Below are 21718 nucleotides of genomic sequence, written 5' to 3' on the forward strand. Positions count from 1 at the left end.
TAGTTAATTCAAGATATATGTGTTGCATTCCTATTTTGTGCCCAATTCTATGAGAAAACAAATGATACAATCCTTAAGGTTGTCTTGACAGTAGTAACATATGTTAGTGAGAAATATAAAAGAACATGTAATAAAGAAACATACCTGGGCCTCCTTGGTTGTGCAAGGTGTTAAGACGCAACCTATGAAGTGCCTGGGTTAGGTATTTTGGAGTAGGGGAAAGATTATAGAAAGAAAATAATTTAAGGTTTTGGGAAGTAAACAATGCAAGACAGAAACAAATTTGTGTTTTGCTCAGACAACTTATTGCAAAATACAGATATTTACAAGGGTAGAATGCAGACCAGTTCAGTAACCCTTGTCATTGAGAAATTCTGTCCTGAACAGAGTGTGTAGAATTTTGCAACCTCGTCAGTATAAGATTAACTAATGTTAGTAACTGATATCAGGTGGATAAAAAAAGTGTTAATAGCCAAATAAAAGCACACAATTTTCTTAAGCTAGGGATTTGGAAGGAAACTCTTCTCCTTCCCACTATTCTTCCACACCTGCTGCCCAGAGTCTTTTTCAGTAAGTTTTTTTTTTTTTTTAAAGATTTATTTATTTATTTATACAAGCACTGGACACAGTCAGAAACACGGGAGGGTGAGAGAATTCACCAGAGACAGAGTGAGGATAAGAACAGGCAGACCAACGAAGTACACTGCTGAGGGGAGCAGCGGGCGGCAGGAGAGGTCTGCGCACTATGTGGGACCCTCGCCCGGTGGCTGGGGATCGAACCGGCGCAGCAGAGGCTATGGGCAGCTTCACAACCCAGCGCTCAACCACTGTGCCACTGGGGAGGCCCTTTTTGAGTAAATTTTAAAAGCTAATTGTCTAGGTTCCACATTGTTACACGATTTTAACTTTCTAAGGCCCCTCCCTTACCTTTAATATCTATGCACAGTAACTACGCATGTAACTGAATCCAAGCATGTGCCCTGATGTTCCTCTGCATTTGAGGGAAGAGAAATTGAGGGTGAGAGGAAGTGAAGATAAGAATTTAAATGTCCTTAGTCTCATTTGTCAGCTCTGATTCCAAATTTCCCCAAGCTTCTTGATCATCTCCAACCATTTCCTCTTTTAATCGTCATGCTGGGCAGTTTTCTGTATTCCCAACATAATATCAGTTAACATTTATGTAGTGCTTATGCTCTGATGCAACCTCTTGTACTAAGTATTTCAGATGTATTATCTCGTTAATGAAGGCAGCCCCCTCTCCGTTCTGCAAGGCATGAAATAATCAAGGTTGTAGGTACAGCAGTCAATGGTGATGATTTACAAAACAGGAAAGAGCTTAAAACTGAGTATCAGACTGTTCCTAAAGACCATTGCTCACACCCCAAGGAAGGAATCTTTATGGATTACCTTTCTTTTGCAGCTAATGGAGCCAACTCTTCAAATTTTCAAACTGCTCTTTCTGACTGCTAAGAGAAAACTGAAAATTCTAAAATCTTAGGATTAAATTCTAAAGTCAATCCTCTTGAAAACCACTTAAATTCCCCATTTCATAAAGTGTAAGATATGTCTTTTTTAATGAAAGTCACTCTATTACCCTCAGTTTTTTCAGTTTCTTCACAGAGGATGCTAACCAAGTCATTGTCACGAAAATTCTCAACCACTTCAACAAAGTGTACCAGTTCATGGTCAATATGGGGAAGTTATTAAATGAGTCACACAATTATCCCTTGAGTTAATTGTTGTGAATGCAGATTTTCAGGCTTGACAGCATTCTTTACTTACCTCATGGACCAACTACGCAGAGTGGCAGACAAAAAAAGTTGAATAGAAGTATAATGAGATTCCACTATACTTTATTATGTGACACAATTTTAATTCCACTCCATGGCATCCTGCCATGGGCCCACTGAAGTATCTTTCTAAACCAAAGAGAATTCCACTTTAAATCTCCACGAATGACTTACATAAACCCTACCTTTTTTCTCTTGACATCTCAAACATTGCAGGGAAATTTTTTTTTTAATATTCATTTATTTATTTTGTAGAACTGGAGAGTGGGCCAGAGGTGCAGGGAGTGAGAGGACTCACCAGAGACAGAGTGGGGAGCAGAAAAGTTGGATCTACTAAAATATATTGCTAAGGGGAGCAGTGGGCGAGAAAGAAGAGGTCTGCTCCGCCATATGTGGTTAGCTCCCTGACCCAGGATCGAACTCAGGCCATAGGAATGATAGCACTGAAATTTAACTCCTAGGCCACCAGGGAGGCCCATCTTTCAAAACTTTATCTGTTGGGCCTCCCTGATGGCCTAGGGGTTAACTCTCAGTTAGATCCCCACTCTGCCTCTGGTGAATGCTCTCACCCCCTGAACCTCTGGTCTACTCCCCAGTTCGTTTACCAAAAAAATAAATCATTGAAAAAACAAAAATTTTGAAAGGAGCTATAGTCAAAATTTGTGTACTTTCTTCCCTCAACACTGCTAATCTAGACCAAGACAAGAACTAAATAAAATCTATTCACTTGTTGAGAGTGAATTTCAGGGTCCATAATATTTTTTTCCCTTCTGTTCTTCTCATCCCTTCTCTTCTTTCTCATTAATGGCCATAAGTCCACAAATCCTACACTAATCTGGTAGCAGTGGCAGAGAAAGGGACAAATCTGAGGCTAAAGTGATTGGTCTCTTTTTAAACGAACCCTTATTTCACATCTCATCTGCTGGTTCACTATTTTCTATTTGTTGAGTTTATCCTCATTAGGAAGCAAAAATTAACCAGGAGAAATAACTTTCTTGTTATGTAGCAAAAGCACACCAAAAAAATATGAATGAGCAAGTATAACTCAAAATGCAATTGACTATGACTGAAATTCACTCTTGTATTTTAGTATAACTTTCTTGTTATCTTAAAATCAATTCTCCCTTTCACATCTGAGCCACTGCAGTCTGGAAAGTCTCAGTTGCTTTTCTTTCTTTTTGCAAGGCAGGTTGTTGCTCTCAAGAATGCTGCAAGAATGTTAATTCTCCTGATTCACTGGGCAATACGTGTTTATCCCCCTTTGCTCTGTTACAACACTTTTAATAAGGCAACTGCAGGAAAAAAACAAAAAAAGCTCAGTACAATAGCAAGGATACAAGTACTTGGTGACTAGACTGATTCGTGGGAAAGGGAGGAAGAATTAGCCATTTAGAAATGCTGAACCTGAATAAAAAGGATCTTTAATAGTCTACCCCTCTTAATGTCTCCCCCAACCCCAAAGGCTATTGCTGCCTGTCTCAGCTCTGACTCAGCACCCTCCCAAGATTGTCCCTGGGCTGGGGCAGGGGGAGAGAAAGAAGGGTGGAGGAGAGGGTTAGCAGCAAAAGGACCAGCTGGGTTCTTGGTTATTTATAGAATGAGGGATATTTTGTATCATTTAATTAATTAAAAAATGGAAAATTAAAACCAAATGCTGTACCTGGTCATAGCTATTCAATAAGTCTTCAAGTAGCCTATCTAAACCCATTGTTTTAAAATAAAAAGTTGCTATTAATTTTGCTACCAAAATACCAAGTGAGTTGCCCCCCAATTTATTCTCCTGAGATTTTTAATTTTGAATTCTTTCAATTCAAAATAGCCAAAATATCAGTCCACTGCTCAGTTTGGGAAAAGCTAACAATAAAGTCTATGTGATTTCCCCAACATAATATAAGACAGAAATGGCATAACCAAGGAAAAAGAGCAAAACATCATGACACCTACCCACAGAGGTCACTCATAAAAGGTCATTAATAAAAGGTCATTATTAATAAGAGGGCATTAATAAAAGAATGAATGGCCCTGATTTCTACTTGAGATCTATGACCTTTTTTCAAAAATGCCAGCTTTTGTGAAGATTCCTTCCCTTTCACCTTCTTTACCTCCTTCTCCTTTTCATCATAATTTGTTGACCCTCTTGTACCTAGTCTCTTCTCTTAATATATTTCATGTCTCTAACTAGACATAAAACACAAAATACATATTCTCCACTTCAAAACTTTTTCAAATGAATTTCATTTAACCCATACATTCCCTTGTTAGCCCAACACGCTTCCCTCTACATTATCCATCAGTGGCCAGCACTCTGCAATGTGCTTTATATGTGCTATTTCATTTAATCCTCACAGCAACTATTAAATAGATAGCATTACTGTAACCGGAAGACCGGAATTCGGGCCACCTGTCACCACCAAATGCCAACAGAGACAGGATTTGAATCTTTAAAGTGAGCTTTAATCAGACAGCCGGCAATCTGGAAGACGGGGGTTAACACCCTAAAGAAACCACCTTAACATTTCATTTCCAGCTGCCTTTTTTATAGTGAGTTGAATAAAGACAGTTCAGCAGCAAGCAGGCCTTCAGTGCTGCCAGGAGATTGCGATGTGTAGCCCACGGAGCTCCTTATCACCCTCCTGGACACCTGGCGTCAAGCCCATCCCACTGTGCTGAGGCTGGTCTTCAGATAGCCTTGGCTCCCACACTCCCCCAGATGTGTCCTTGGGCTGGAAAATCAACTCAGAGCAGGCAGGCCATAAACAATACGTGTGTGCAGATGTCCTGCTATACCAGCCCGATCTCCACCCCCTCCCTAGCCCCTGTCATTACTGTCCTCATTTTACAGGTTAAAAAAAAATCTAAGGCACAAAGAAATCTATTAACTTGTTCAAGATTCATAAAGCTGATGGGGGATGGAACTTGTCTGACTCAGGTGCACACTCTAATCTGGGTACTGCTCTGCCATCTACAGGAGATCCTGAGTGGGTCAACACGGCTCCAGGTGATAGCAATGAACAGCAAAGTCCTCTGTCTAATCAATATAGTAGTCACATTTGAAGCGCCCACTCTAGGAGGTTTAAAGGATCAAGGTAAGTGAAACATGGGCCAGTCCTCCAGTGATACCCTGTTCAGAAGACGGTTTTGATAGCAAATGCACAGTTGCCCAAGCCCCAGGGCAACACACTTGACATTTTTGAATGTCAAGTTTGAATTACAAAAGGGTGGGCCTCCCCGGTGGCGGCGCAGCGGTTGAGCGCTGGGTTGCGAGGCTGCCCGCGGCCTCTGCGGTGCCGGTTCGATCCCCGGCTGCTCCCCAGCCACCGGAGGAGGGTCCCACATGGTCCGCAGACCTCTCCTGCCGCCCGCTACTCCCCTCAGCGGTGTGTCTGGCTCTGGTGAATTCTCTCACCCTCCCGCGCTTCTGACTGTACCCAGTGCATGTATAAACAAAACAAACAAACAAATATAATAAATAAATAAATAAATAAAACATGCCTCTATTAAAAAAAAAAAAGGGTACCCTGCTTTCTGGGCTGACAAAGCCTCACATCAGAGCACAGAGAATAGTGCAAGGAGATCAAGCAAACACTGGAACTTACCTCTACCTTCTCAGAAACGTTCTTTTGTGTAGAGAGTGGATTCTTCAGTTTCACAGTTGGTACCCACACTATGAGCTTATGGAGGTCTATTCTTCAGATGTAGATAAGATTACCATAACATCTGAAGCTTAGAATTTACAAAAAACACAAATCTATATGTAAGGAAATACTGGAGTAGGAGTTGAATGTTTAATATTTCTTTTCAGTAACAATATGGATAAAAGGTAGGAATGGAAGTTAGTCTGTAGGAAACACTGTATAAAGTTATTCCAGTGGAAAAGAGTGGATGGATGAATAAATGGAAAACTAAGGAAGCAAGGAAGACCTATGAAGGACCTATGGAGGAAAAAGCGCATCCTTATTATTGAAACTTTAGGAAAAGGTGGTACGTAGATTGTAAACCAGCACATGCAGAAATGTTCTGCAGTGCAGTTGCAACAAGAAATATTTTATAAGCACTTATAAAGTCTCATCAAAATAATATTTTCCCTATCCTCTGATATTATCATCATCCACATCAGCTATAACAAACATTTAAAGAATTCTTAGGATTAGGAAAATACTTGGTTTTAGTCACCAGTTATCTCAAAACTATATTGTCATTCTTGCCTTAAAAAGAATTAAATAAAAGATGATAATGTATAATGCAAGGTACAAAAGACAAGCACCAAATAAATGGTTTTGAAAAGATTTTAGAAAGCCTGGGATGAAGTTAAATGGATTATTACAATCAGGGGAAAGATTTAGAGAAGAGTTGTGTTTTGAGCTTGCTCTTGAAATAATAGGGTAACACTTCAAAAGACAATGTGGGGCAGACAAGAAGCACCGGAATAAACCAAGTATGGGGAACACCATCACGTAAGTAAAGTAGGAAGACTAATGTGTAACTGATGGTAAGAGTGGAAATAAGAAAAATGGCAAGCTGTATTTTCTCAAAACAAATGCAATGAACAGAAACTTTACCAGTCCCACATATTCTTCCAGAACTTTCCAACCACCATCAAATGCTGGAGTTGATTTCCCTACTTCTTTGTTCTGGGTGGCTTATGTCTGCTCCAACTTATAGAGAACAGTGGAATGGGGCTCTATGGCTGCTAAGGCTAAGTCACGAAAGGACACAGCGTCTGTGAGGTTTTCTTTCAGAACACTCACCTGTGGAGTTCAGCTATCACGTATGGAGGGAGTCCAGGCCATGTGGAGAGACACATGCAGGTGTTAAAGATGACAGCCCAGCTGTAAGGAACTCAGATGACTGCCAGAATCAACCACCACATACATGCACAGAGATCTAGATGATCCCAGCTGTCAGACTGAGTCTTCTAGCAGAGAAGTCACAAAACATTTGATCCACATAGTCCATGAGCATAATAAATGCTTGTTTCAGACAAATACATTTGGAATAATTTGCTTCATAGGTGTAGTAACTGGGACACTATTAGTGAGTGACTCCGGGTGCCCCATACTGTGCTGGTACCTTACATTTAATATCAGTTAGCTATTCTGTGTAATAAACCACCTCAAGCCCCAGTGGATTATAACAATAGAAGTTTATTGTTATAACTCACACATCTTTATTATTATAGGCATTGGCTGACCTAGCCCAGTCTCACTCATTGTCTAGATGTTGACTAGAAGCCCTGGTGGGCTTGCTGGGGCAATTTAATTAGGACAGATGTGCTCTACATGTCTGTGATTCCTTCTCTTGGGACCAACAGACTGGCTTGGATATGTCATTTTCATGGAGAGGCAGCAGCAAAGGAACAAGAATGGAAATAGATAAGACTTCTTGAAGCCTAACACTAGAAATGGTGACTTCTATTGGCCAAATCAAGTCAGATGGCCAGACCCGGTTGGAAGAGGTAGGAAAATAGGCTCCACCTATTTATTGCACTGCAAAGGCAAAGGCAAAAGGTGTGTTCATAGGGAGGGGTGAAGAATAGGAACTATTAATTCATCTATTACATATTTCATCTTTATAATTATCCACTAAGTACCATTATTATCCCCATTTAATTCATTTCATTGACAAATAAACCAAAGTCCAGAGACATTAAATAATGTTAGTTAACAGAAATTCTGGTGAGACTACAGCTCTTTCTGGTAGCTCATCACCCCAAACCATCTAAGAGATGGCATTTCAGAAGACGTCTTTGTTTTATTCTTTTAGCTGCCAGATCCCCAACTGGCTGCGGGAATTCTGGCTCCCCAAATATTTTTTAAAAATTATTTATTGGTCCTCCCCGGTGGCGCAGTGGTTGAGTGCTGGGTTTCGAAGCTGCCCTTGGCCTCTGCGGCGCCAGTTCAATCCCCGGCTGCTCCCCGGCCACCAGAGGAGGGTCCCACATGGCGCGCAGACCTCTCCTGCTGCCCGCTGCTCCCCTCAGCAGTGTACTTCGGTCCTTCTGCCTGCTCTGCTCCCCGCTCTGGCTCTAGTGAATTCTCTCACCCTCCCGCGCTTCTGACTGTACCCAGTGCTTGTATAAATCAACCAACCAAACAAATAAATAAATAAAAACATGCCTCTATTTAAAAAAAATTATTTATTAATTATGCATACAAGAACTGGGTATAGTCCAGAGGTGCAGGGTAGGCTGAGAGGTGGTGGTGGTGGGAGGATTCACCAGAGATAGAGTGGGGAACACGACAGGCAGATCTACTGAAATACACTGCTAAGGGGAGCAGCGGGTAAAACAGGAGGTATCTGCTGCTCCATATGTGGGCTAACTCCCTGGCTGGGGATTGAACTCAGCCCACAGCAGTCATAGCATGTTAGCACTGAGACAACCCTACACCACCGGGGAGGCCCCCACTCTTCCTTACTTAAACTAATTCCTCATCTTCTTTTAATTGACCCTCAGGATCACAATCTCAACACGCCTCATGTGCTACTAGAAGTCCACAACCTTTCTACCCTTCTACCCCAATTCACTCATGAATATGATCTCAACTCCCTGAAGCTTTTGTGTGTCCTCTGAAGCTCATGCCCTGTCATCAGTCTTTATCTGTGACATCCTCTCTGAATATTCCCTTAACTTCTGGAAATGTGCAACCCCGGTTCCCTGACTGAAACCTTTAACGCCCTAAGGCACTGTTTCTGCTTCTCTTCAGTCCTCTCAAAAGGATGTGTGTTTTTTATTATACTATGTCTCTGGGCTTGAAGATGAGCTATAAGACCAGTATCTTCCTTGCTTCCAATATTTTCATAAATCCTTCTGCTTTCTCCTCAAAACTTAGATGCTTTGAAGTTCATGAGATCAGAGACTACAACCTCAAATATTGCTAGCCTGATGACCGCCAACTCTCTACTATTTCTTTGAAGATTTTGGCACCTAGCTGTCTATCTTCCTCTCCAAATCCTGCTGTTTTGGAAACTGAAATTGGCCCAATTAGTCTAGTTTCAGTACTAATTCTCTAAGGTATAATTTGTAGATTCACTAGCAGATTTGATTTACCTGCCATGATATATTTTATCAGAAAGCTGTCTTTACGGAATTCTCTGTCACATCAGAAGTCTATCAAGTTGATGGCATGTGAGTAAGAAGATAAAGTTGACAGATAAATCAAAGAGCATCTGGTCATTAGAATATTTTTATTAAAACGTCTGAGCGAGCACCTTCATTTTTACCATTTTGACCTGCCCCAAATCACAGCTGTTCAACTTGTAATTCAAGATAAGGCATATATAGTTGAGATATAAGAATCAGAGGAGGAAACACATGTAATTAAAAATGTTTAATATTAATTAAATTTGTAACACTATAACATTACTTCTTTTTTTTTTTAAAGATTTATTTATTTATTTGTTTGTTTATTTATTTATTTAAGCATTGGGTACAGTCAGAAGCGTGGGAGGGTGAGAGAATTCACCAGAGCCAGAGCAGGGAGCAGAACAGGCAGACAGACAGACAGACAAAGTACACTGCTGAGGGGAGCAGCGGGTGGCAGGAGAGATCTGCACGCCATGTGGGACCCTCGCCCAGCGGCCGGGGATCGAACCGGTGCTGCAGAGGCTGCCGGCAGCTTCGCAACCCAGCGCTCAACCGCTGCGCCACTGGGGAGGCCCTAACATTACTTCTTAAGAATACTGACCATCTTCTTATTTCTTTGTAACATTTTTTTTGGTTGTTGTGGTAACATTGGTTTACAACATTTTATATAATTAAGGGGTACAGGCTCATACCTCAATAGATGTGTTATCATAACATACCCACCTCCAAAACCCCCATAATCCTCCACCATAGTTTACTGGGCAGTCTTCTCCCTTTCTCTCTACCTTCCACTCTGCCCCTCTTAACCATACACTGATAAGATTAGTGGGTTGAATTGTAGCCTACCAAAACAATAGTTTGAAATCCTAGTTAATCCCTAGTAAGTCAGAAAGTGATCTTATTTGGAAATAGGGCCTTTTTCAGAGGAAATCAAGTTAAAATGAGGTCATTAAGGTACATCTTCAATCAAGTAAATAGGATGCTTACGTAAAAGGGAAATATTTATAGACAGCATGCACAGAGGGGAATCAATCTAAAGACAGAGAGAGAGTATCATGTAAAGATGGAGGCAGAAATTGGAATGATACAAGTACAAGCCAAATGATTGCTGGCTGCCACCAGAAGCTGGAGAGAGGCAAGGAAGGATTCTACCCAGAGTGTCTGACATTGTCTTAGAATTGGCATTACTGAGTCGATGGGCAGCGTATGTAACTTTGCTGTATATAACTGGGCACATCTGTGACTAAGCAACTTGATAAATTCCAACTGAAACATCAATGTTAGTTTAAGGAGTCCTATCTCATGACAGCACATAATTATTATACTTCTATGTAATAACTATATTGTATATGTACCACTTGGAGTATCAAATTTGGTCAAATTTCTTGTGGATAAATTAATCCTCAACCATTGATAGCATTATTAAAATTTAATGTAGTATTGTACAAAGTGAGTTAAAAAGACCTTTCCCCTGATTTGGTGTTGTCAATGTAGCTGTTACATATTTATCATTAATAATAAAAACATTCATCAAATACTTAATCATAGTACTTTCTAGTATCTTTGATCTTCCCAACAGTCATAGGTGGTGGCTATATTATATCTTAGCAACACAGAGAAATTTAGTTAGTGATGAAGATCTCACGTAAAGTAATGGTAGAGTTTTAAGCCTGATTCCACAACAAATGCTCCAAGCCCAGTGTTATTTTTGCTGAATCAGCACAAACTTTCTATATTTTGGTGTACAGAAAATTACTGTAAGACATGGACCAGCAATTTCAACCTATAACTTAGAAGAGAGGAAGAGAAATTTAAAAAAAAATTAAAAAATTGCACATGTGTAGAAGTACTTTGTGTTGTCCACAATTTCTTCTTACATATTGCATTAAATATTATTGCACACGGAAATCAATTTTTTTTTTGCGTGAAGATCTAAAAAGTAGGTGAAACATTGAAATAGTGTGATTTTTTGTGTATTCATTAGTGCTTTCAGTGTCTTGAATCAATGTTGTGATTTTTCACTAGGGTATACTTGAGATAGAACAGCTTTCCTCTTTACTTTTGTGTCCTCCAGAGTGCCCAATACTACAGGTAACTGGGTAAATATTAATCCAGCCCTCAAGCAATGTTGCAATTTAGGGTTTGTAAAGAGAGAGGCAGGCAAACTCAGAACCTCCAGGGAGTTTCCAAGTTTTAAGGAGGCCAGGCTGAATTTCCTGCCTTTTCAACCTAGTAACACTATTTCAGTATTAGGTAAGACACAATCAAAACAAACATTTTATTAATCCCTTTAGGAATAATTCTGTGGAGGGTAAATTTCACTGATTCTTTCCTAGGTCCCGTCTGCAGTGATCTCAAACCTAGTTGATGACAAAACACTCGATCAATTAGTTAAGAATACAGTAAGGAGGAAAATAGGGTATAAGGCCAAAGAGTGCATGTACAAATAGTTGGGTGTGTATATAAGGAGATAACAAGAAATCTTCTTAAGGCAATAAGCAATGAAACTTAACAGGAATATCTTTTAATCTAACTTTTTCCAGCTCATGATCAAGGAACATTAAATGAGTTACAAATGTTAAAGGAATCATAATTTCATATACCAAGAACACTGTGATTCCCCGGGAATGTTGTTTTCTCTAAAATGTCCCCACACACTAGGCTAAGAGCTGAGAAACAAGCGTGTGCTGTGAGGAAATAGCGGATCAGATGGTGTTAAAACTCGAGGTTATTAGGCAAGATTTGACTGGCACTTGGGAACATGGACATCTTCAACCCGCAAAAATTATCCACAGCTTCCCAGTTTGTGTGTTCACAGCCTCCGCTCTCTTCCTCCAGGTCCAGGCGGGTCGCATCTTTCCGCCCTCTGGTATCAAGTCTGATGTCCTTTAAATCTGACTGCAGCCGCACACAACTTGGACATTCTGCTTTGCTTTGCCTTTTGGGAATAAACTCCCTCACTCATGCAAACCGGGTCTCTGGACATTCCTAGGGATAAGAAAATGCGATGCATTCTCTGTTGGGCGTGAAAGATTGACATAAAGTGCAGTTCAGAAATTGCACCTCGGAACATGGACATCTTCACCCAGCTCGCTCGCCCAGGGAGCGGTCAACGAGGTGGAGGGTGTAGGGTGGGTGTAGGGTGGGTGTAGGGTGGGTGTAGGGTGGGTGTAGAGTGGGTGTTTGCGATGTCGTTACTTGCTGAGCGAGTGCAGCCACGTTATTTTAAAACCAGAAAATGCTACCGCACCGTCACAATGCAGTGTGGCTGTGTGTGTGTGTGTTTCCATCAAAAAACTAATTTCCAGTACTTGGGTTGCCAGGGAAGTTTAGTTCAAAGACTTCAACAGCTGCACTGGCGGAGGAAACACCTCAGCGGGTTTCAGGCTGTTATTAATTTTGCAATGTGTTAACAATGGACCCAAGTTAGCTTTCATCTCCTTCAAGAACGCGCCCAGGACGCCGCAGGGCGAAAGGCCCACCCTCCGCGAGTGGCGCGAAAGCCCCGCGGCTCCCCGCCTGCCCTCAGCTCCCGCTCCGAGATGACTCCGCATTTAAAATTCGGGTCTGAGTCCCAGCGCGCGAGGGGCCGGAAGCTCGGTCACGTGACCACCCGTCAGCGGCCATTCCTAACGAGGCAGCTGCCGCCGTCCCATCCACCTTTCCTAGCTCCTCCAGCGCGGGACCGCGGAAACCCCTGACAGGAATGCAACCCCAGCGAACTCGGGGCTCCAGGGCCACCAGAACGCACGCCTTTCCCAGCCAGGCTTCGCCAGCTCCCCGTTCCAAAGGACGGACGGGAGACTTCCGCCTGGCTGCCAATTACGTGATCGCGCGAGACTTGGGCCGGCGGCGGTCCCACTTCTCCCCTCCCACCCCTCGGCTCCGCCCGCCCGGCTCTCTCGACGGCGCGTGACGACGCGGCCCGCGGTGGCCTCCGCACGCGGCTCTCGCGGTGTCTCGCGCTCAGCCCCGCCCACTGCTGCCCCCGCCCTTTCCGCCCCTCCCTCCCCCTCCGCCCTGTCTCTCGGCGGCAGCGGCGGCGGCGGCGGCTCGCGCAGCTCGTTGGCTCACTATATAAAGGGGAGAAGCGGGCGGACCGGACGGCTGGAGCTGCAGCCGGTGGCGGCAGCGGCGGCGCGGGGAGCGGCGTCCGGTGGTGGTTTCCCTCCTTGGCGCGGGGTGGGGAGCGGGCAACGCCCCCCGGACCCCCCGAAGGGTCGTGGCTTTTTTTTTGAAGGGCGATTCTCGAGGTGTCGCGCCGCGGGAGGACGGCCCCCGCCTCCTCGCCGCCTCGCCGCGCCGCGCCCCGCCGCCCGCCGGCCCCTCACGCTCCGATTTTGTTTCCCCGTTTTCCCCCCGTTTCGCGGGGGCTGGGGGCATCCCCCGGGCGTTTTGGCTTTTCTTTTTCTTTTTTTTTGGTTTGGACCCTGTTTTCTCGGGGTGGCCCCCCTCTTGTTTGTGTTGTGTGTGGAAATGGCGAACTCGGCAAACACAAACACCGTGGTAAGGACGTGGCTCGTGGCCGGCGGGGGCTTCGTTCCGGCGGCAGCAACGGCCGGCCCGGGCGGGGGCGGGGACGGCGGCGCCTCCCGGCCTCGACTCTCCTCAGCCGCCCGCGCGGCCGCCGGCGCCGCCGCTTCCCGCCTCGGGCGGACGGGCCGGGGCGCTGGGCGGCGGGCGCGGGGGGGCGCCGAGGGCTCGCGGCCGCGGCGGGCGGGGCGGGGGCGCCGGCGGGGCTTGGGGCCGCCGCGGGGCGGTCCGGGCCGCGGAGGCGGTTGGGCCGGGGCGCCCGGGCCGGGCGGGCGGGGACCGCCGCGTCCCCCCGAAACGGGCCCGGCCGCGCCGGCTCAGGAAGGGCTCCCCGAGCCGCCGCGACCCAGAAACCGCGTCTGGGGAATTGGGGCGCACCCCCAGTTCCCTCGGGGGTGCGCGTGGCGTAGCGGCAGGCTCGGGCCCCTCGGGCTGACTCGGGGCGCTCTGGCGGTTGTGCTTAGGGAACCTTCACTGGGGCCATTTTATGTGTTTAGAAAAAAAAAAAAAAAAAAAAAAAAACCAGGACGAAGGTTGAAAAGCACTTCTCGGCTCCTTCCGAATCGGTAAAATGGCGAAGGGGAAGCAAAACCCCCATCGTGTCCTCGACGAGCAAAAGCACCAGGACCTGCCCCCCCAAGGCCGTCGGTGGCCGCAGCGCCCCCGCTTTCGTCTTTGCCGTTTGCCTCCTTTGCCCCCCGTTTGCCCCTTTTTGGTCACTGGCGCTCACGTAGGTTTGCAAAAAGCAGTCACATAAATAACCGTTTCCGTCTCCACCGCAGTGTGCTCACGAGTCCACCCCACGCTCTGGTTTTGATCGTGACAATAAAACACGCTTTCGCCCGGCCCCGGCCCGGCTCGGCCCGGCCCGGCCCGGCCCGCGGAGCCATCATGGCTGCGGCCGCCCAGCCTGCCTTTGCGCCCCGCGCCGTGTGGGCCTCCTCCCTTTGGCTGCCCTGTTTATATAGAGCCATTGCCGCTCTCTAATATAGACTCTGCCAGGATGGGAAGGTGCTTTTCAGGCCTACGTCACCGCCTCTCCATTTAAACACCAGATCCGGCTTTAAATAGTGAGCGCGGCCGCGCGGGCTGGGAGGTGCTGCTCCCGAGGCGAGAGGCCGGCGAGGCCGGCGCGAGCCCGTGGGGCTCCGGGTCCTGCCCGCGCCCGGGGCGCGCCCCGAGGGGGCTGCCTGCGGGGTCCCGAGTTTTTGTTTTGATGCGGCGGCTGGGATTTGCCATCTTTGTTCGGGGGGTGGGGTGGGGTGGGGTGGGGTAGGGGAACAGTCGCTGCCCCTTCCTGTGTTGAAAGAGATGGAGCTCTAGCACTTGGGTCTGAGGCTTTTTGTGCTAGAAGGTGCTGCTTGCCGTGTTGTCGGGGATTTAAACGCGGCTGTCTTCGTCGGTGGCTGCAGAGGGCTTGGCTTCGATAGTGTTTTCGTTCGGTATTCGGGGAATGTTGGAGCTACAGCTCCTGGTGTTTCTTTTTTGTTTTTCTCTGATATGTTGGCAATAATGAAGCTTTTCAAAGAAATAGACGAGTGCTTAACGCTTCAGCACAGGGCCTGATGTCCATAGTAGTTACGGGTAAGGAGAATTGTAAGGAGAGTCAGGCGGTTTAGTGCAAACTGGATTTAAAAAATTAAAATTCTAAGCCGGTTTTTTTTTTTTTTTAAATTGCATTGTATGTTACTATGAGATCCAGTATAGAAATTAATGCAGCAGTTTTTCAGTATTACACCACGAGCCTTGAAAGGAACCTTCTATCATTTGATAATGCTACTGCTAATGGTCCTCTAATTTTATACCTGTTTTTAAGTCTGCAGTGTCTGCTTTTTGAAAAGCAGGACAGACTTAAATTATTTTGTATACAGTGATTTGGAAATTGATACGTCAAAGTGTCCATGTATCCACATATTTTTAAAGCCAGTATTTGGAGAACTTTAAGAACAGTTCTGCTGAATTCTTTGCATATATAGTTCATAAAGAATCATTTTCTTCAACTGCACTACTTGTGAATCCATTAAATGGCTGAGCTGTTGGTTAAACACAAAAGAAAAATGTTAAAATGTGCAGGCTGGAATCATTAAATGTGGAGGCCCAGGAGAAAGCACAGTTGTACCTATAGATGTTCTTGGATGTCCGAGAAGATTTTTAGGGGTGACTGACTGGCTGAAGCACCAAAACAACAGCTAGTTGCTATAAAAAAACCAATTTATGTTTTCAGTATACTACCAGTTTAATATTAGGCTGCCTTTTTGCATTGTTGTAAGGAGTCATTATTGGCTAAAAAATTTTCTAAGTGCATTATGGCAAGTCAGTAGTTAAATCACTCTAAATAAGATGATACCTAGTCAGAATTCGAAGGTTAAAATAAGGAGACACTGTAAAGACACACATTTTTGCACATGAATAGTGTTCAGAAAGGCAGTTTGCCAAAATGAAAGCAAGTTAGTGGAACCCCGATCTGAATTATTTTTCTGGTAGTAATGAAAAGGAACGGTTTTAAATAGAGGTAAATTGTACAGGGATGTTCATTTCTGTTTTTGAGGGGCCAAGAACACATTTTCTTAAAGAGCATTCCCCTGTGATAACAATGTTGCTGCCGATAGAGATGCTCCTGAGACTTTTTGTGTGAGGTTTGCTAGCTAATGAGAGTATGCCCTTGATTTTATTGGATAACCAGTAACTTTTACCTTAAGCAAATTATAAAACACAAATAATAACAAAGTATTAAAAGAAAAAAGCTGTTAACTTTAACACTCATGATGGCTAGGATTTATAACCCGTGCAATTCTAATTTTATCACCCTGACATTAAAACTCTTTTCTCTGACATGTTAAAAAATAGGGTATGGGCTGAGCAAATTGTTCTGTCTCCTGCCTTTTTTTTTTTTTTTTTTAAGATCTATTTATTTATGCATACAAGAGCTGGGGTGCAGGCCAGAGGTGTGGGGGGTGAGAGTATTCATCAGAGGCAGAGCTGGTTAAGGAACAGGCAGATTGACCAAAGTACACTGCTGAGGGGAGCAGTGGGCGAGTCAGGAGAGGTCTGCTGTGCTGTGTGGGTTGCTTCCTGGCGGGAGGGGGATCGAACTCGCGCTGCAGAGGCTGCAGACAGCTTTCATAGGTTGCATCTTAACCTCTTGCGCCACCAGGAAGACCCACTTTTTGTTTTTTTTTAAAAATACTTCATACCTTTCAAAGTGCTTTCACATTTTTTCTTACATTATCTTTCTGGAAGTCGCCCCCCCTTGGCCAAAAATAATAGTAACCCAAAAAAATACTCTTCAGGAAAAAAATCTTGGCTGTTCACCATTATTTTCCATAGCATCATCAAGTTGCAGTTTACTACCAAGCAAATGACTGCCAGACACAAAATTCTGTGGAGTCTTAAGATACTCAAACCAAGCAAGGAATGATAGGAACCAGATATAGCAACCCATAAAGCTATTATTGGATCACAGGTGTTTTACTACAATGACATAGGAAATCATAACTGGAAATTGTATGAGCCTTATCTGCAAAAGGATCTTTGTGTATGAATTGCATTACATAGTCTTAAAACTTAATAAAATAGGCAGTCATCAAATAATCCAGTTTAAGTCAAATGATATTTATTAGGCTGTCCCTGTCTCTAAAAATGTGTCTTCTAACATAAGTTTTAGATGGTTGGAAAATGATTATTGTGTTTTGAATTTGAGGAAATATGTTATACTGTTAATGTGTGGAAAGCGTTCTTTTTCAACAGTTTTTCCTTTTTCCTTTAAAGCCAAAATTATATAGATCTGTGATTGAAGATGTTATTAATGATGTGAGAGACATCTTTCTGGATGATGGAGTCGATGAACAAGTTCTGATGGAACTGAAAACTGTGAGTTTTCCTTTTTAAAAAAGTTTAATATTCATACCTTCCTTTAAAAAAAAAATACTCTTCAGCCAGAGACGGATCCTTAATTTTTCCATAGGATAAATGTTTGATTTTGTTGGAGGAGGCAGTATAATAAGTGAAAGTTGCTAGGTTTAAATTCCTGCTCTACCACATATTCTTTCTCTTACCTTAGGCAAACTATATTTTTGTTTCCTTATATGTGGGATGAGAATTGGTTGTACTTACAGGGTTGTTTTGAGGATTAAATGTAATAACCATATAAAATGCTTAGCATAGTGCCTGGCAATGGCATTAGCTATTATTAATGGACAGTTAAAGTCTACATTTTATAGTCTAATTACTTGACAAACTGGTAAGGTGTTTTTTTTTTTTCCCCTTTTCCCCTTTTTATGGTCTTAATGCACCGAGACTTTGTAGGGTGTTGTGGAGATTGAATAAGTTATCAATAAAAGAAGTTTACATTCTTGAATGATTCTTTTTGTGGGCCAGATGTTAGGTTTGTAATATATTATGGGAACTGGTGGTCTCTTTCTGATATGTCCTTGGATTTAAGCAGAAACGTTTATGTATTTAGTTTAGCTTTTGTGTTCTGGTGTTGTAATGACTCATGAAATGATTCTTGGAGTATGGTCCATGAACTTCTGGGGTTTCTCGAGATTCCTTCAGGGGGGTCAGTGAAATTGGCTAAACACCCACATCTGATTTAAGAATCAGATGTGTTTCATGAAAAAGTTTACCAGCCAATTCAGCTCACAGCTCAAGTATACTAGTTATTTTCCTTGAGATAATTGTTCCATATGTAGCAGAAGTGCTTATGTATCTTGCCATTTTGATGCAATGCATTGTTAGGGTCAAGATGGGATTAGTGTTGATACTAAGAAATGCAGTTATTTGATATTCTATAATGAAATGTGTTACTACTCAAATCACTGAACTCATTTTTTTGCAAATGAATATATAATGTTGCAGAATTCCTTCAAAATGAAAGATAGATTTAAATCTTAGTATAAAAAGTTGATTGGTGTATGATTTTGTATTCAATATTGCAGCTCACTTTTAAGAAACCTTAAAATAGTTTTTCCTTTCTCAGCTACTTAGCTATATTAATGTGTAACAGATATATTGTTATTTTTAAACAATTTGGTAAACATTTTAAAAATCTTAGTTGTAATTTCATAAAACTCTTTAAGGTCCTTGATAATTTTTGAAAGTGATAAAAAGGATCTTGAGATCAAAAAATGTTATAACTACTAGCTTAGCAATTGGGTAATTGCGCTTCTTTAGAGCTAGCTACAAAAATAGCACATGAGTGAAACCCTATGCCATTTCTCCATCTAACTTCACAAGGCCTATTACCCTCTAGATCCATCCATGTTGTTGCAAAAGGCAGGATTTTATCTTTTTTATACCTGGATTGTATTCCATTGTGTGTATATATACCACATCTTTTAGACATCCTTGATGGTCACACTTAGATGGTTACAAGCTCTTGGCTATTGCAAATAATGCTGTAGTAGACCTAGGGTGCACATGTATTAGTGTTTTGGTATTTTTTGGGTAAATAACCCAAAGTGGATAGCTGGATGGCATGGAATTTCAGTTTTTGGCATCTCATTATTTTAAATGAAGCAAATCTCACCTTTATTGTGGTTGATGAAACATCCTAGAACATAGAACTACATTACTGTAGTTCTCAGTAATAATCTTCCCATGTGAAGAAGGAAAAAAATATGTATATGTATATAAATGTTAAGAGATGAGGAAATGTATATTTACCTTGACAGAAATCTGATAGTGAAGAGTGGGTATCTAAAAATACAAGGGAAAGAATGCCAACTCTGCGATGAGTTAGAAGAACAGCAATGTAAACTGCTCAAACAGCATAAAATATCTAAGGGATATGAAAAGAAGGAGAGATGCTTATTTTGATTCCTTGGTGTTACTTGGAGTGAATATTTTATAATTAATGTTTTGTTCTTATAATGGTTGCCCTTGTTGTTCTGTGACCTTATTTAGAAGGCACATTTTTAGAAAATCAGTTCCAAAGACTTAACAATTATAGTAGGTCAACCTCATGATCATCCCAGGTTATTTACTCTAGCTTTTCACTAAGCTGGGGAATTGATTTTTCCCACTGTACTCAGTGGAATAAAGGTGTTCTTGCCAAAGAGAATGCGTTGCCTTTGAGATCAAATAGCTCCACCTGTGAGGAGAGAGCCAGTGCATGTGTACATACATGTACATGTTTTATAGGTCATGCACTGTTTTTTTGTTAATGGTTAGTTTTTAATGATAAAAATTGTGACTTACCAGCTTTGAATCTCCTGTTTTGACCATATTCCCTGGCATGTGTGATTTAATTGAATTGGTTAATAACAAATGTGGCACCAGAATCTTACTGACCAAAACTTTTTGGGGTGTGTGTGTGTGTGTGTGTAGATATATATGTATTTTGGTGTGTGTGTGTGTGTGTGTGTGTATACCTATACACACAGACACTTTTTTTTAAATGAGACAGACTCTTCCAATTTGAGTTGTTACTATATTTAAAAATAAAATTGTTCCTTTTTCTGCTTGTGGTGTCTCAGATTTGTTTCCTAAGAAACTAAGAAGTTAAATTCTTCCAGTATGTAAAAAAGACCATCTTATTCTCGATCTCGCACCCCAGCTTCTGCAACACAAATGCCTAGCACACTAGGGTTTGTGGGGTACAATCCATATAATCATCTGGACCGCAGCTACAGGCTGGTACGGAACCTGGGCACTAGTAGCCGGCCATAACATTTGCTGGTATTATAATTCCCAAACGCCCAAAGTCACCAGATAAGTTATTAATACCCTACATGAGGTGCATCAGAAAGGTCTAGACCAAGTAAAGGCTTTCAACCCTAACAAAGTTGTGGGAGATGAGCAATATTATTGGTGGTGTGTGGCAAGATCTTACTGATGAAGAAAAGCAACAATATTTAAACAAATAGAAAGCAGAGAAGAAAAGTACAATGTATCTGTGAAGGGCTGTCCTTTTTTCCCCACATACCTTGCATCCATAAATGCAAAAAGACATGTAGAAACTGCTTTAGCAGAAGAGTCAACAGAGATAGTCTCAAATGCAGAAAGAAGTTCTTTCCCTGAGCACTCAGCCTGCTGAAGATCCAGATGATTATGATGAAGACTCTTCAGTGAAGCATATAGGCACTGCCCATCCCAGAGAAACCATTTTCTCAGATGTGGTGCCAGATGTCCCAGTCAGTTGATGAAAGGGCCAGTCCTGAAGGGTTCACTAGCAGAAACTGGAAGCTGAACATAAAATAGAAGAACTCCAGGAAAAGAAGGAAATTCCTGGAAAGCACAAATACATTTAACAATGAACTGAAAAGGTGTGGTTTGAAAGTAGAAGGGGATGTGAAGAAAATTGCAGCTGAAATTGCACAGGCAGAATAGCTTGCAAAAGGCAGGAGGAAAGGGAGAGAGAGGCAGCAGCGCACACTGAGCACAGTCAGGGCAACATGGATCCTGAGGAAGAGCACGGAGCTAATAAGATTGAAGAAAAGAAAGAAGATGAGAACGTGCCACTGGGGACAGAGGAAGACACATCTTGAAGAAATGATGGGAAGCCAACAAAATGGTGAAGAAGGCACCTCTTCCCGAGGACAAGGAGAGCAAGCAGGAGGCGTGGGCAGCATGGCAGTGGCAGAGACCAGTGATAGTAATACAGGCTCGGAGAGTAACAGTGCAGCAGTGGGGGAGCCACCAACAGATCCCACACCCGAAGATGGGAAAGAAAAAAAATGTTACCTTGTTTTATGTGTTCTAGCAATAGATAACTTTTTAAAATGAAACTCTTTTTTGAGCTTAAAAATATGGTTAAACTAAAATGAATTTGTTATTTTAATTCTTGCCACTGAATTTCTCAGGATCTTAGAATTTCCAGAATGTGCCCTAGTTTAACAGCCAACACTATCCAGTAGAGCATTCGGTAGTGATGGAAGTGTGCTGTATTTGTGTTCTCCAATGTGGGAGCCATTAGCCATGTGTGGCTGTTAAGCACTTGGAATGTGGTTAGTGGAATTGAAAAATTGAGTTTTAACTAATTACTATTAATTTTCAATTTAGATCGTGTGACTAGTGGCTACCATATCAGGCACCACAGTCTTAGACATTGTTCATACAAAATTTTGGTTTTTTATGATTTATAAAGAACTTTTTATTAGCTCTAGCCTTCTCTTCCCCCTTTCTAGGCCTTTTCACAAACTTTTCTCAAAAATCTCCATGTGGCTTGGATGCAGTGAAGGGTACAATGATGAATTAGATTATGAATTAAGAAGAGTAGTGAGAGTACAGGAAAGTTGAAACTTAACTAAATAGTAAGTGATAAAAAAAATTCAACCCAGTTCTTGAAATTCTCTCTTGAAACACTAGGAAC

The 21718-nt window shown here is 42.6% G+C and overlaps 1 protein-coding gene across 1 annotated transcript in view; it reads left to right on the forward strand.

Annotated features, from left to right (window-relative positions):
- Positions 1–13350: 13350 nt before the first annotated feature.
- The window catches only part of GTF2A1 (general transcription factor IIA subunit 1), a gene marked incomplete at both ends in the record, with an annotated part of 34999 nt that continues 26631 nt past the window's right edge, over positions 13351–21718 (forward strand). The window contains 2 exons of the mRNA XM_084240933.1: positions 13351–13380; positions 17176–17277. Coding sequence (XP_084097059.1) covers positions 13351–13380; positions 17176–17277 — 132 coding nt within the window. The remainder of the gene's footprint in view (positions 13381–17175; positions 17278–21718) is intronic.

The sequence above is a fragment of the Talpa europaea genome (assembly GCF_964194135.1).
Source record: "Talpa europaea genome assembly, chromosome: 8".
Classification (NCBI taxonomy): domain Eukaryota; kingdom Metazoa; phylum Chordata; class Mammalia; order Eulipotyphla; family Talpidae; genus Talpa; species Talpa europaea.